At 47.9% G+C, this 13,511-nt stretch overlaps 1 protein-coding gene across 1 annotated transcript in view; it reads left to right on the forward strand.

The window, feature by feature from the left end:
- Window positions 1-13,511, forward strand: part of LOC126520070 (uncharacterized) — a 61,628-nt gene that overhangs the window by 12,686 nt on the left and 35,431 nt on the right. Inside the window, exons 3-5 of the mRNA XM_050169221.3 lie at window positions 3,007-3,123; window positions 9,333-9,503; window positions 10,297-10,350. Coding sequence (XP_050025178.1) covers window positions 3,007-3,123; window positions 9,333-9,503; window positions 10,297-10,350 — 342 coding nt within the window. The remainder of the gene's footprint in view (window positions 1-3,006; window positions 3,124-9,332; window positions 9,504-10,296; window positions 10,351-13,511) is intronic.

Here is a 13,511-nt window from a genome sequence, read left to right on the forward strand (position 1 = left end):
ATGTGCTCTAGCGCGACGAGGAAAGACTCGAACCGTGAACACGAGACGGAAATGTTCCATTTGCGATACGATGTCCGGGGTGCTGCTCGATCAGGTGGCGCCAAATCAGCAGACGAGCGTCACCAAGCTTGCACACAATTTCTTGGCAGTCACAGTCGCCACGAGTGCAAGTTGAAACCTGCCGATCAGGCTCTTTATTTCGGACAAACGATACGCGTGAAGGTACCTACTGGGCAACGCGACATGCCCCACGTGATGAAATTTTGTTGGCGGAGTCAGTGATGCTGCGCACCACATGACAATCACTGCGACTTCGTTGTTGTCTGCTAAGGGCAGCGCGGGAGACCGTAAGGATGGCAATCTGCGATGCGGTTAACTCCTCTTGCACGTATTTCAGTGCAACATTAATCAATGATTGCTTCGCAGTTGTTAATAAGGCTGGATGTGGCATATGAAATATACGTCGTACTTGAGTCAAAGGGCTGAAAAAAGCTGCAGATTCGCCTTTACCATCGCTGTGTACAGATGCATCTGTGAATACTTCAAGGTAATCTGGAAAATTTTCGAACATGTGTGACTGAGCCAATTGGAATATTGCCGGAACAGGCATGTCAGACGTTTTGCGAATGCCAAGTATTGAGGGAGGGTAACGGTGCGAGTACAAAGGACGCATGCTTAGTACTCAGACACAGTGCGTCGATGCCGTTACAAAACATAATTGTACAAATTTGTTTGTTGTGCCTCAGTGGAAATGGCGTTTATTTTTACGGATGTTCCCCTTTTCACTACCGATACCTCGCGTGGGACCAACAAACGAGATTACTTTTCTGGTTTACTCCCCACTTTTCATTTTGCTGTTCCCTGACGGGATTTTTATCTCACAGTAATATCATGATAACTTGATCATGCTATTGACACTTTGTGTGCCTTGGTGGGTTCTTTTTTTCATATCATTTCATTATCATGACAAATTTTCCGCGTTGGTGACTTTTGCGCACTTTGCTGTGAACTGAACTATTTCAACGTAGGGAGATGCTACTGTACTCGCGGACAACTTTTCTTGGCTTTAAAACGAAGGCTACGGAAACTAAGCGCGCCTCTTTCATCGCTGCTGGAAGTAATCCCGCAGTGTTGCTCACGTTTTCTTACGTGCGAAATAGAAAACAATACTTCTTTTGTTTTTTAGAGCACCTAATTTGAAACGATACGTAATATTCACCAGTCAGCTATTGGTATTTTATTGTATCTTTCGTTTGCTCTTTCGAGTTCCCGCACACCCGAGACCGTCGCACCCCTTGCACATTCATCAAACGCAATATGACACCCAGTGTCTTCTGATGAGTCTTCGTCTCTTGCTATTCCGCCACTCAACTCCCCTGAGAGGCTCTTGACCAACTTTAGCAACAAAATACTGTTGAAGCACACACAAAAAAAAGTTTTTTCCAGCGTCTGCGCGCGGAAACCAAGCGAGCGCATCTGGAAGTCGCAACTTTCGGCATGTGGTACAAACGAGTGAGCCAGCCGACTGCTGCACCGGCTCTACCGACGTCGGTTGCGCGTCCAAGTCCTTACCGACGCCATACGGCTGCGTCGGAGCTCCGGCGCACGCTGCGATGCTCGCTGTTCAGAACTTGGTACATATCGCATGTGGATAAACATTGATTCACGCCGAGTTAATTGTATCTGCCTTCACTGAAGTAAAGAGGTTGTGCGAGGTTGGCGAAACCGAAACCGGTGCCGAGCGCGCCCGGACTCCATTGCGTACGAATGCAGTCGTGTGCAGAAGCTCCGCCCCCGTAGCTTTCGCTTCATAGTCAAGGTAAGTTGTCCGCGAGTATAATACTTACCAAGGTCATGCGCTGACTGTGCATTAAGCATGATTTGTATAGACATATGCCCAACCTTACGTGAACTTCTTAGTATTGAATTCGAGTAGAATGGAAAGTTGGGCGACTTGGTACGCATTCATTTTCTTGTAGATTTCAGCGTGCACAATCGACAAAGCCACAAAAGTAAGGTACACACAGACACAGCGACCAGCGCAGTGTACTTTATGCTGCTCTTTTCGCACAGTTTGCCCTCACCTCCGCTATTTATTTGCAGTTTCCTTGAAATAAAGACTTAGTTGCGAGTCGGCGCTCGTGTCCGTCTGTACCTTTCTTATGTGGGTTTGTGGAAATTGCACTCTGGAATCTACATGAAGATGTTCTTAGTATGTTTGTATAGTGTGTGTAGTGGGTTCTTTTCACTCTGAGATATTACGAAAGCTTTGGATTATTTCAGGTTTTCCCTATATATAGGGAAAACCTGAAATAATCCAAAGCTTTCGTAATATCTCAGAGTGAAAAGAAACCACTACACACGCTATACAAACATACTATAACGATGCCCTCTGCAAAATTTGTAAGCAGAAAGGTACGCTAGACCATATAATATGGGAGTGTGCTGGCTCCCCAGGGGCCAAGGAAAACATTGACAGTAGAGAAGCCTGGGAGGCCTTGCTCCAGAGCGAGGCTGAAGACGACCAGCGTCGAGCAATCCGCCTGGCCGTTGAGGCCGTGAAGACTCACCGTCCTTAACGCGCGGGGACAGCTTCGTCCTCCCCCCCCCTACCTACGTGTAGGTTAAGAGGCGGGCACCCCAGCTCGGTGGAACAATAAAGTTTTCAATCAATCAATCAATCAATCAATCAATCAATCAATCAATCAATCAATCAATCAATCAATCAATCAATCAATCAATCAATCAATCAATCAATCAATCAATCAATCAATCAATCAATCAATCAATCAATCAATCAATCAATCAATCAATCAATTCCCTATTTATATTGTTCTCTCGTTTCGTGCTGTTTTAAGCTACTTTTTGGGATAGTAGGCCTTTCAGAAGACAACAACAACAACAACAACAACAACAACAACAACAACAACAACAACAACAACAACAAGCTATCTTTCTGTCTCTGTACGCATGATTTTTATTAGTGGTCTGCTTGCTCAAGTGCAGGCATTCCGGGCTATCCGGGAGAGAAAGGAGACATGGGCCTGCGAGGACTGCCGGGATTACCGGGAAACCCAGGCCCCGTTGGTCCCGTCGGACCCCCGGGCATGAAGGGAGATAAAGGTGAGATCATATGGATGCACGTGATGGTTCGCTTGCGCCCACTGTCAACCCTTATGCTCTCGGTGGGCTTCCTGCAATACATTTTCTTTGCGGGCTACTTCACTGCGCGAAACGCCAAGCGAAAGCTGGTGCAGTAACGACATTGTACCTTTATGTGTCCGCGTTCACTTTACACAGGTCACTCGACGCTTCCTGTATATCGCTCATTTCTTATTCTAATAAGAGTAAAGGCGCAAAAGGAGACAGGACGGCAAGAAACACGGACAAGCACTTTACGTCCTGTCTCTATTTTTTGCGCTTTCACTCTTATTTGTGTGGTATTCACCAACATATGGACAAGCGCCTTTCCATGTTCGTTGTCGTTCTGTATTCCATTGCTCGTTTACTCTTACTAGACTACGGAATACGAACTAGTCGGAACTGCCACCCTTCTTGTATGTCGTTCGGCGTGTAGCTCGCAGGTGACGTTGTGCACGTTTTCCATCCTATAGAAGCCCTCTCGTATTCCTGAAGAAACTGGACAGCAGAATGAAGTGTAAAAGAAACTGAAGAAAGACCGCATTTTTCGCTGTTTCATGCGCTTGCTGCTGTCATCTTTCTTATGCACAAACTCTCGTCTGCGAGAACGTTTGAGGCTGTATTGCGTCGGATGGCTCCGTCAAACGTATAGTCTGCGCTGTGTCGCTCTTCGGCAGATAACACAACGCAGCAAAATATTCGGCGGAACGTCATAGCTGTCGACTGAGGGCGACATCGATGATGTTTGTGATGGCGTTAGCGAATGGGTTAGCACTGCTGTCAGAGATATTGCATCTTGACTGTCGCCAGCGATGTACCTTGCACAACACCCCACGAAGACGACGAGTCTCTACTACTCGAGCAGGTAATGGACTATATATACACATATTGAAGTATAGTAGAAATCGCTTACGAACATTTTTCCTGGCGCTTACTTGTAGTGCGTGTTGGTGTTGCTAATAGCGGTTCTCGAAAAGAAATGAACCTGCCCAGTCCAGCTGTGCCCCAGCCCAAGCATGACACCACCAGCGCAACTACACGCGCCCGTTTTCGTACGAGTCGGTGATTCGGACTTTCGCCACCGGTGCTTTCGAGCCGCGGGGCGCGTTCGCCGCCGAACTCTTCGAGGCGCCCACGTGCTGCCGCGCGAGCGCGTCTGCGCTGTGGCGCAGCGCCCCGCTAGGACCGCCCCGTTTTTCACCCGCCGCCCCTCCTCTCTCCGTGTGGCGGCAGAGGAGGATGAAGGTCGTGTTCCACGCCGGCGCTCGTGCCGCCGGATGACGACAGATATGTGACGAATCGGCTTATACGCACAGCCGCCTATACCTCCACTACGGATGTGGTAGTTAACGGCTTCTCTTTTCTACGGAATTACGCAGTGAAACAACAACCGCCACATAAGTATAATCTCTGCAACAAATATAGGCAGACCTTCAAGTGCATCATTCCTTTAGCGAAGCGAATAGCTTTCTAGAAGTGTTCGGCTATACGAGCTTACAGTGACAATCGTCGTCGGTGGTTTCTACGCAATATTTTTCAATATAAAAACTAAAGTGCGTTTGCTACCAAATGCTGCAGTGGGAAGCATATTTCTGCCGCTGTACTTGTGCTTGACATCCTCATTGTATCACTGCGCTAGTTTTCGCTGTAGAATCGTAACGGTGGCAGATATAGGCGACTGAGGTCATTTGCTCCTCTTCTCCTATTTGCGATTAATCGAACTCGGTCCCTGAGAAAGAAGCTGCAAATATGGCTACTCTTCAAAACTTATGCGACTCGCTTAAGGACGCGTAGGAGGCGCCTCTAAGGACGACCAACAAAGGCAGAAGAGCTGACAGACCCCTCGGGACAGCCGCGGCGCTCCAGCTCCGGTCGCTGCGGGCGTTCCGTCGCGGACGTGCCGAGTTTCATGCGAGTATATTTGCGCTCGCTCAGCATCAAGTGCCTTTCCGTGTTTCACCCACGGTCCGGGCAGCATCAACAGAGACGACCGGGGGTAGGTTACGCTGGCCGAATGGGAACGGCCTTATCGGCTGGCCAGAATGGCCTCCGACGCGCCTCGCGTCGGCTCCCGCAGCATTCGCGCCTTCCCTCAATGCCCGCTACGTGACGCTGTGGGCTTCTTTCTGGGCCACGGTTTCCCATTTGAAAGCCAGGATGACGGCGATGCGAGCCGCGGATAGCGCGCACCAACCCCGATGCCACTGACATTTCGTCGTCGGACGGCACCAGGCCTACAACAGAAGCTCGAGAACTCTAGGAGCCGCGGTGGAGGAGGGGGAGGGAGTGGGGGGATGTAGGGTGGGAGGGCGTAGAATAATTCCACCTCGAACTCTGACCAGCCAGTTTCATTCGCAGCGTACACCGCATCGTCATCATTCTAGTCGACTTGAGCAAATGTTCGAGGCCTTCGGACGTCAGATGGAACCACACTGGTAGAATCAACGCTAGATCTTTGATACAAATGACCTGTTTTGGAGATTTGGAAGCTGCTGTCAGCAAAGTCACCCGTATCTGTTTTACATAGATGTTTGGTAGGCAAGTACAGTTCTCAGAAAGCCCTCAGAACATATGTCTTTTTTTCCCGAACTAGAGATATTTTGTTTCGCTAGATGTATCATGTGGTGACGTATATAGGCGGGCAAGAGGTGACCTTCGCAATGAGAACAGGACGTCTGCACTAACGGTGTCCTAAAAGAATAGAGAAAATAAACCTTTCACTACAGTACATACTCCTAAAAACATCGCGACTGTAACATTCATTTCACGGACGCACGCGTTAGAGTACACTGCAATGGCTTTCAAACCAGTCATTTAGCATTTGTATAGGACGCCTCATTTTGTGAAGCGGTTTGTCAGGCACCAAAGAAAAAAAAAAGGAAACAAATAATCTCAACACCCGAGAAGGAGCGAATCCCCAGGTGAGCGTGCTTTTAGTGGCAAATCACAACCTTTGCGTTCGCCCTTTGTGTACAGTTATTCTGTGTCTGAAAAGAGCTAAATTTACGCCACAAAGCGAGATTTGTAGTTGGAGAAAGCCCAGAACTCAAATCGCTCCACTATATACACCCCTCAAAGCCAGCACAGGTTTGGGAAAGCTAGGAATAGTCTAGTGGGAATAGTCTAGTAATAGGTACATTGCGAGCTCCGAAGTGCCTCGAGTGCATGCCAAAGAACCTTCACTACGAGTCGAAGGAACAGCTCCGCTCAGGCGTTTAACTCATTGGCCGCCGGGCCTATCGCGCAGTCTAGTAATAAAATAGGTCCTGCAATTGTGGCCAGTTCTTCATCTAGCCTTAACCGGTACGAGCGCTGCTGAGATACCTGATGTCGACTGAGAACTACCACCTGTTCGCGAGCTTCCCCCTGTGTTGCTGTGCCGTCAACGCATGGCCTTTTCTCGTACGCCCAAATTGTTTCCACCGACGCATATTTCTATAGACTATAGAGTCCAGCAAGCTCATCGGTAACAGCGATCCACGTTATAACATGCGAAGGATTAGAACCGGCACAGCTTTAATCTCGCCAATGCGAGTGCTATTTCACTGCCGCAGACAACAAGCCAAGCAAAAGAAGATGAACATCCACCTCCTGACCCGCTCTGATATCGGAAAACACAAGAACACAAGGCAAATAAAGGCGCGTACCCATACAAGGGAGCCAATGCCCTGCAACATGCCAATCTGGAGCAACTTAATGCACCCGCCAAAGCTCACAGGGGCCTATATTTTGGTAAACACAGTGGCTTAATTTTGAATAATTGCGAAGCTATTACCCAGCGGTCCATACAAGATGCAGGAATCTACAAAAGGCGAAATACCCACCTCGCTTCTTGTATGTCAAACTTTGTGTGCTTTGCCTTCTGTGCAACTCTCCGTTGACAACTAAAATAAAATAAATTTAATGCTGTGCAACCGTGTTAAGAAAGAACGAAGTCGCCGTAACCACAGTTACCCCTTGAACCATAGACATCACGCACAGTTTTCTGCACCCCAAGTATACAAAAGTGATTAAAACAACCTGCGGAGGACTAAAGAAAGTGCGACGCTTATGATCGCGTTAACGCGGGAGTTTTCCGCAGCTCGATATTGAAGAAGATGCCGTAGTTTTGGCACTGTAGGGAGCATCGAGTAATGGGTCTCGCTATTCCGGCCCCGTGTCCGGCTTCTTCGGCTGCTCGCCCGCGGAGCCAAATTCCTTCTGAAATCACATTCGGGGATCGCGGAGCAAAAGGCCCTCGCGGCTATGGATGCGTCGGACGCTGCCATCGCCGGGGACGAGGATTGTTTTCCGTTACGTTGGACTCAGCCTTCCTTTATTTGGTCAAACATTTACTTCCATCCAAACGCAAGAAAGAATATAATCAAGAAATAGAAAGAAAAAAATAGAAAGGTAGGAAGAAAGAAAGAAAGGAAGAGAAAACACGAAACTGAGTTGCATTAAGAGGTCGCGAGTATTTTGACCATAACATGAGTTCGACTATGGGATCGCGCCATGCGAATCGATGATGAAATCTTGCCAGCCGTAACAATATGAAACAGACACTGAAAAAAAAAAAAGAGGGAAAGAAACACTGGTAAAGGAAGGGAAAAGGAAAGAGAGAAAGAAGGACGCTAGAAAGAGTGAGATGGAACGAATAAAAGAATTGACCTATAGTGCACAAAAAGAAATAAAGGGACAACCGAAGAACGCAAAGCACTTCAATAACCCGGTATTGGAAAAAAAGAACAACGATAGGCACTGCGTTCTTATAGTCTGGATCAATGTCGCTCACTATCGCCTCTTTCCGGATAGCATCCCAGCATGCAGCTACAAAGGAATTCTGAAGCACTTGCGCAGTCGTCTAGGTAGGCAAACTCGGGCTTTCGGAGTAGAAGTCGACGGGTGGCTTCATAACGCAAGGCGGCTTCACCGGGATGTTTCCCTGCTTCCATATACGAATGGCTTTGTTGACCCGGCCTCCGTTACTTACGCGCTCATTGAACGGAGCACCCGTACAAATACTTCGGTGCATAGACTTCATGCCTCTTTGAGTCCACGTCGATGTTCTTTAGCGCGCGCATCTCTTTTTATTTACTTTTATTATTTTACTGCTTGGAAGTGGTTCTCTTGATAAATGTGCGTTTAGGAAATATCGGCATCTTGATCGCGAGGCCAGCCACTCACCTTGTATTAGTTTTATGCTACCATGATAAATCATGAAGTAATAAATGGAAGTAACGATGAAATCTGCACATTGTAAAGCACAAGGGCACGCATACACAACATAGGCAGAGCTAGTCTTCTAGTCGGCGTTAGGCTCAAGAAATTTATCATATAATGTTGCTACGTTCCTCGTAGCTTTGTGTAAGGTTCTGCATCCACTAAGCATCCAGTGTGCAAATACGAAAGATAAGAAAAAAGAAAATAATAAGTACCAAGCAAATGACAGGACGAAAGTTGTTGAGGTAGGGTGACATGGCTGAAGTGGCATGCTCCAATGGTAATATTGTGAAACTGAAGACGCAGCGTTTCCTTTAGAGTTTACAGAATTTAAGATAGCTGTGTCATAGCTGTGAGGGAAAATGATGGTAACTTACACCGCCGAGGGTCGGGACGCGAGAGGGTAAAGTCGATGTGGAAAATGGAAAGGCGAAACACGCAGACGTTACTTGGGTATTATTTCCATTATTTCAGGCCTTACTTCGTCATTAATTCCACGTTACTTACAACGGAAAGGCGCCTGCCAGGGTCTAAGGTCACGATGTCGCGCACACAAGGGCAGGGTCGCCTGCGGCAAGAAAATTTGTGATCTTGGAGAGGAAACCTCATGACCTCGTCCAGAAATGTTACCGAAACAAGCTCCTGACCTGTTGACCTCGGTACTTGCCGTGCGGTCATCATATTCATCACTGTTAAATTACATTTCTTACATTCGCATACCCCCCAGCCTATAGGCACATCAGGTGAGCGACCAGGTGTGCGCGCGCAATGTTCACTCTCTTCCTCTTTCTGCATCCCCATTTCCTTCACCCATGTGTAGGGTAGCAAATCGGACGTTTGTCTGGCTAACATCCTTACTTTGTTTTTTGTCTCTTTCATGCGAGTGAGGTTCTTGCTACAACAGATCACCCACTGATGCTGCAACACTTCCTTTAATCTCTCTCTCTCTCTTCCTTTCTTTCTTTCTTTCTTTCTTTAACGCCGCGCAGGCTCAATTGGCGAAACCGGGCCCGCTGGTCTGGACGGAAGGGACGGCCTTCCAGGCCAGCCTGGCCTTGACGGAATTCCGGGGCCACAGGGTCCGGATGGACGTCCCGGTGTTGATGGAAGAGACGGAACAGATGGCATTCCGGGACGAAACGGCACCGATGGAAACGATGGTCAGCTATATGTCTCCCCTGGCTGCTGGAATAATTCTGGGCAGTGTCGATCGTCATTTCTCTGAGCTGCATAGCCTAATGCTCTTCTCGTCTGCGTGGCTTTTCCTTTAGCGACGCGGAACAAGCTGTGCTAGCTGATGGTCTACCGCGTGCAGAAAACGCAGGCTGGTCAGAAGCAAAACCAACCGGACCAACGGTGAAATTTTGGGTGACAGAGCATGCAGTAACGTGTTTTCTATGCTAGCGGACCGATAGCTTCCGGGCAAGAAAACACAGGGTAAACATGTTTTTACAATTTGTATCGCGCTAACGAATACTACACCACAGCGATGGAGACAAGATATCACTGTGGTGTCGTTTACGTTAGTGCGATACCAATTCTATATTATGAACCAACTAGCCACGCAGGACGTGTTGCTAAGCATTAACGTGTATTTTTAGTACGACAAGAGGAAATACGGTTAGAAGTGACAGAGACGATGAACTTATGCGCAGCCTATAGAAAAACCACAATTTGGAGCTCTTCAGCGGATTGGAATAATTGTGGCGTGCAGCAACCGGTGCGCTCGGGACTGATATAAGTAGGACGAAGAGCCAGTGTTGCAATGACTGCCTTTCCGGGGATTTGCCGACGAGGCAAAGGTATTTATCCGCCCTGTTAATGAAATCTGTTAACATTTAGTACGTCATACTTCTGAGGAAAGGCGAAGATTTCGAAAACTCTGAGGCGAAATGCGCCGTCGACGATGAAGAAACTGTACTTAAAGTGGCAGAGACAATGTTCTCATTCCAGGGAAAGACGGCTTCCCGGGACCCCAAGGACCGCCTGGAGCCAAAGGCACCGCAGGTGCGTAACTGAAAATTTAACTGATTTCAGAGTACAGCTTTAACCGTCATAACTTATCCTTTGGACGACATCACTCAGGCGTTTATTTGGCGTTTCAGCCAATAGCAGAGCTTGCACAGAAGGTTAGTTACAACTAAATACGTTTGATACACATGCTGCGTGCGCAAACAAATGTGGCGTAACTATTAACATAAGTTAGATCTGTGGCTCTATGACCTCCGCGTGATTGTAACAAAGTTGCGACAGTCTAACAAAAGCACATCGTTCTGACACGCAGTAAAATTGAATAAGCAAAGAATACTGGGTGAACAATGGGAACGAGGGGTTCCACTGTACACTGAGACCTCCGACGCTAAGGTGAAAGTTTGTTGTTTCCATAGTAACGCTTCAAAGAAAGAGTACGCGGTAGAAGTACAGCCATACTGCGATATAACGAAGCTTCTTACACTTCCATTCAAAAGCTTCGTCAGATAGAAAATTTCGTGAAACCGAGGTTGCCATGTTGGCGTATACGAAGACCTATGTTCTCATGACGGTTCTGTTAGCTAGCAACAGGTCAACAGGCGTTCGCAATAAAGGTTTCCGTAGAAGATCTAAATGTAATGACATGATTGCAATATATCTAGAGTGTCACTTCGTGGCAGTCACGATAGCCGAAGGCGATAACATATACGGTGCGCATACGAGCGTACACAAAGTAGCGTTACGAGGCGCACACGTAAGGCCTTCTGTGGAGGCGGGTTTTTGGTCTCAAGGCACCCAAAGCACAAAGAGGGTCGTCATTCAAAATATAACAGCGTAACTTGGAATCTACATCCTCAACTCATGTTATACCAACGCAAAATTAGACGGGACACTGAAAGAAGACGCATGACGCCCCAAACGCCGAACCACGACTGACATTTACTAAACGCAGCACTACACACGGCTTTGCCCGCGGTGCCAACACAAGCGGTGTTGACGCAGTCGTTATCTTTATATTTTGATGCTCTAGGACATTGGTCCAGACGGGCTTCGGCACTCAAGGCCTTAAGGGCTTTGCTTAAGTTTTTAAGGACATGCGAATTGTGCGACCGCCTTTGAATGTTGTAGCGCGTAGTTTCGCGTTACTGTTTGAATTTTTTGGTTTCCATTTTTTCCCTCTTCTTCTTTCTCCTTTTATTCCCTTTACCTCTTTTCCCAGCGCAGGGTAGCCAGCCGGTACTTACACTGGCTAACCTCCCTGTCTTTCCTCTCGTTTGTCTCCTCCTCCTCTCCTTGATGCTATATGCCTCGAATACCAATCTTTAAGGTTGTGGTTGAAACCGCATCAAAAAAGAAATGTGATAACTGCATCAGCACCGCCTATGCATGGCACCAGAAATAAATAAATAAAGTGTTTTAGAGGATGAGTGGCACGCATGTACGCATCTGTACAGTTCTTGCCTCGTGTGACTCTATGTTTAGTAAATTTTACTCGAAGTCCAGTGCTTGTGATGTATGCATCTTCTTTCGGTGTCCCGTCTAATTTTGGGCTGGTAACGCGAATCACGATTTCGGCAGCCAACTATAGCCCGCCGAACAGCATCACTTACTGACGACTTTCAAGTGTGCGATGCGTAGTCCCCATTAAGCCACATATTGAATTTTTGACTCTGCCCCGCAGCATCATATACAGACATGACGACCACGATGTTGATGACATAAACCAAAAAGCAGACAAGGACAAGCGCTGGCTTTCAACTGGCAATCATTATTATAATGAGGGTCTCTTTGTACGTCCTCGTTTGAATACAACACCTTGATCAGAAACCACCATGACCACCGTACTCGCGAAATCGTTAAAGTAGTCCAGATGACGCGGGAAGGCGCACCATGTGTATTCGGAAGATCTATCGCTTTTACGCGGAAAGATCCGTTATTACTGCAGGGATGCAGTGTACGGGCGATAGCGATCGAGTCATGTTTTTCGGATGCATTTGGTCTGTGCTGTACCTCTTGCTTAAAACTTTGTGTTTTGTTTTCAGTACACAAGACGAATATTTTCGCGTTTGTAATGAACATTCTCACTTGAAAGTCAGCACTTCTCCTTGATCACTGTTCGGTTTATGTCCCTTTCCTAAGCAGCACTGCCACATTTCGAATAAGTAAGAGTAGCTTATTGGAGCGTAAAAACAAGGGGAGCGCACCGACACGATAGGCATGCCGGCGTGCCGAGCTCATCGTGTTGGCACGGTCCGGTGAGGACACCAACCGTTCTGCCGACTCGGCGGCTATAGCGCACTAGTCCTCCTGGGACACTGCGCTGACCAGCTCAGACCCGCCAGAGCAGCGACGGCTGATCCGGCGGGCACGCGGAGTGGCGCGAGCCAATGGGGCCCTGAACTAAGGGCTCCACCCTACGAGGAAGTCGCCCAAACTCATGATAAATAAATGTTCTCTCTCTCTCTCTCTCTCTCTCTCTCTCTCTCTCTCCAAAAACGATGAACAGTGCGCACCTTGGGTATCGAACTGACTTTTTCCTGCAGATAGAGAGAGAGAAAAAAGGATGCATAGAAAGGCAGGGAGGTTAACCAGAGGTAGTTCCGGTTTGCAACCCTGCACGGGGGGAAGGGTAAAGAGGGATAAAAGGAGAAAGAGAGCGGAAGGGGCAGATAGAAAGAAATAGAGACGAGCACGACCAAACCGCGTACACTACAGAGCGGCAGGGGGCCGCGTTCTTACAGTCTATCGTGAAGCCCCGCAGACCACAGGAACCTTAATAACGCGAGTAAGGCCTTTAGCGTGGATGTTCTGAGCGAGTACTGACCTAAAGCTTTGAATTCTGATAGTGGACGATTGTCCAACTGGTCCAGTACTCTGCACAGCACTTGTGTCTGGGCACTATATCGCTGGCAGACACAGATAATATGTGCGAGAGTCTCATCGATGTTGCATGTGGCGCATGTGGGTCTGTTGGCCATTCCAATAAGGAAAGCATACGAGTTCGTAAATGCAACGCCTAGCCACAGACGGTGCAGCATGGCCTGTTCACGTCGTGGTAACCCTGGCGGTAGGTGCATCCGTATGTCCAGAGACAACGAACGCAAACGACACATGGTAAAAACGTTCGAGTTCCACAGAGGCAAAGTACATTCACGGGAAATCAGTCGCAGCGCAGCCGCAGCGTCTGTTCGCGAAAG

The sequence above is a fragment of the Dermacentor andersoni genome, chromosome 3 (genome assembly GCF_023375885.2).
Source record: "Dermacentor andersoni chromosome 3, qqDerAnde1_hic_scaffold, whole genome shotgun sequence".
NCBI lineage: Eukaryota > Metazoa > Arthropoda > Arachnida > Ixodida > Ixodidae > Dermacentor > Dermacentor andersoni.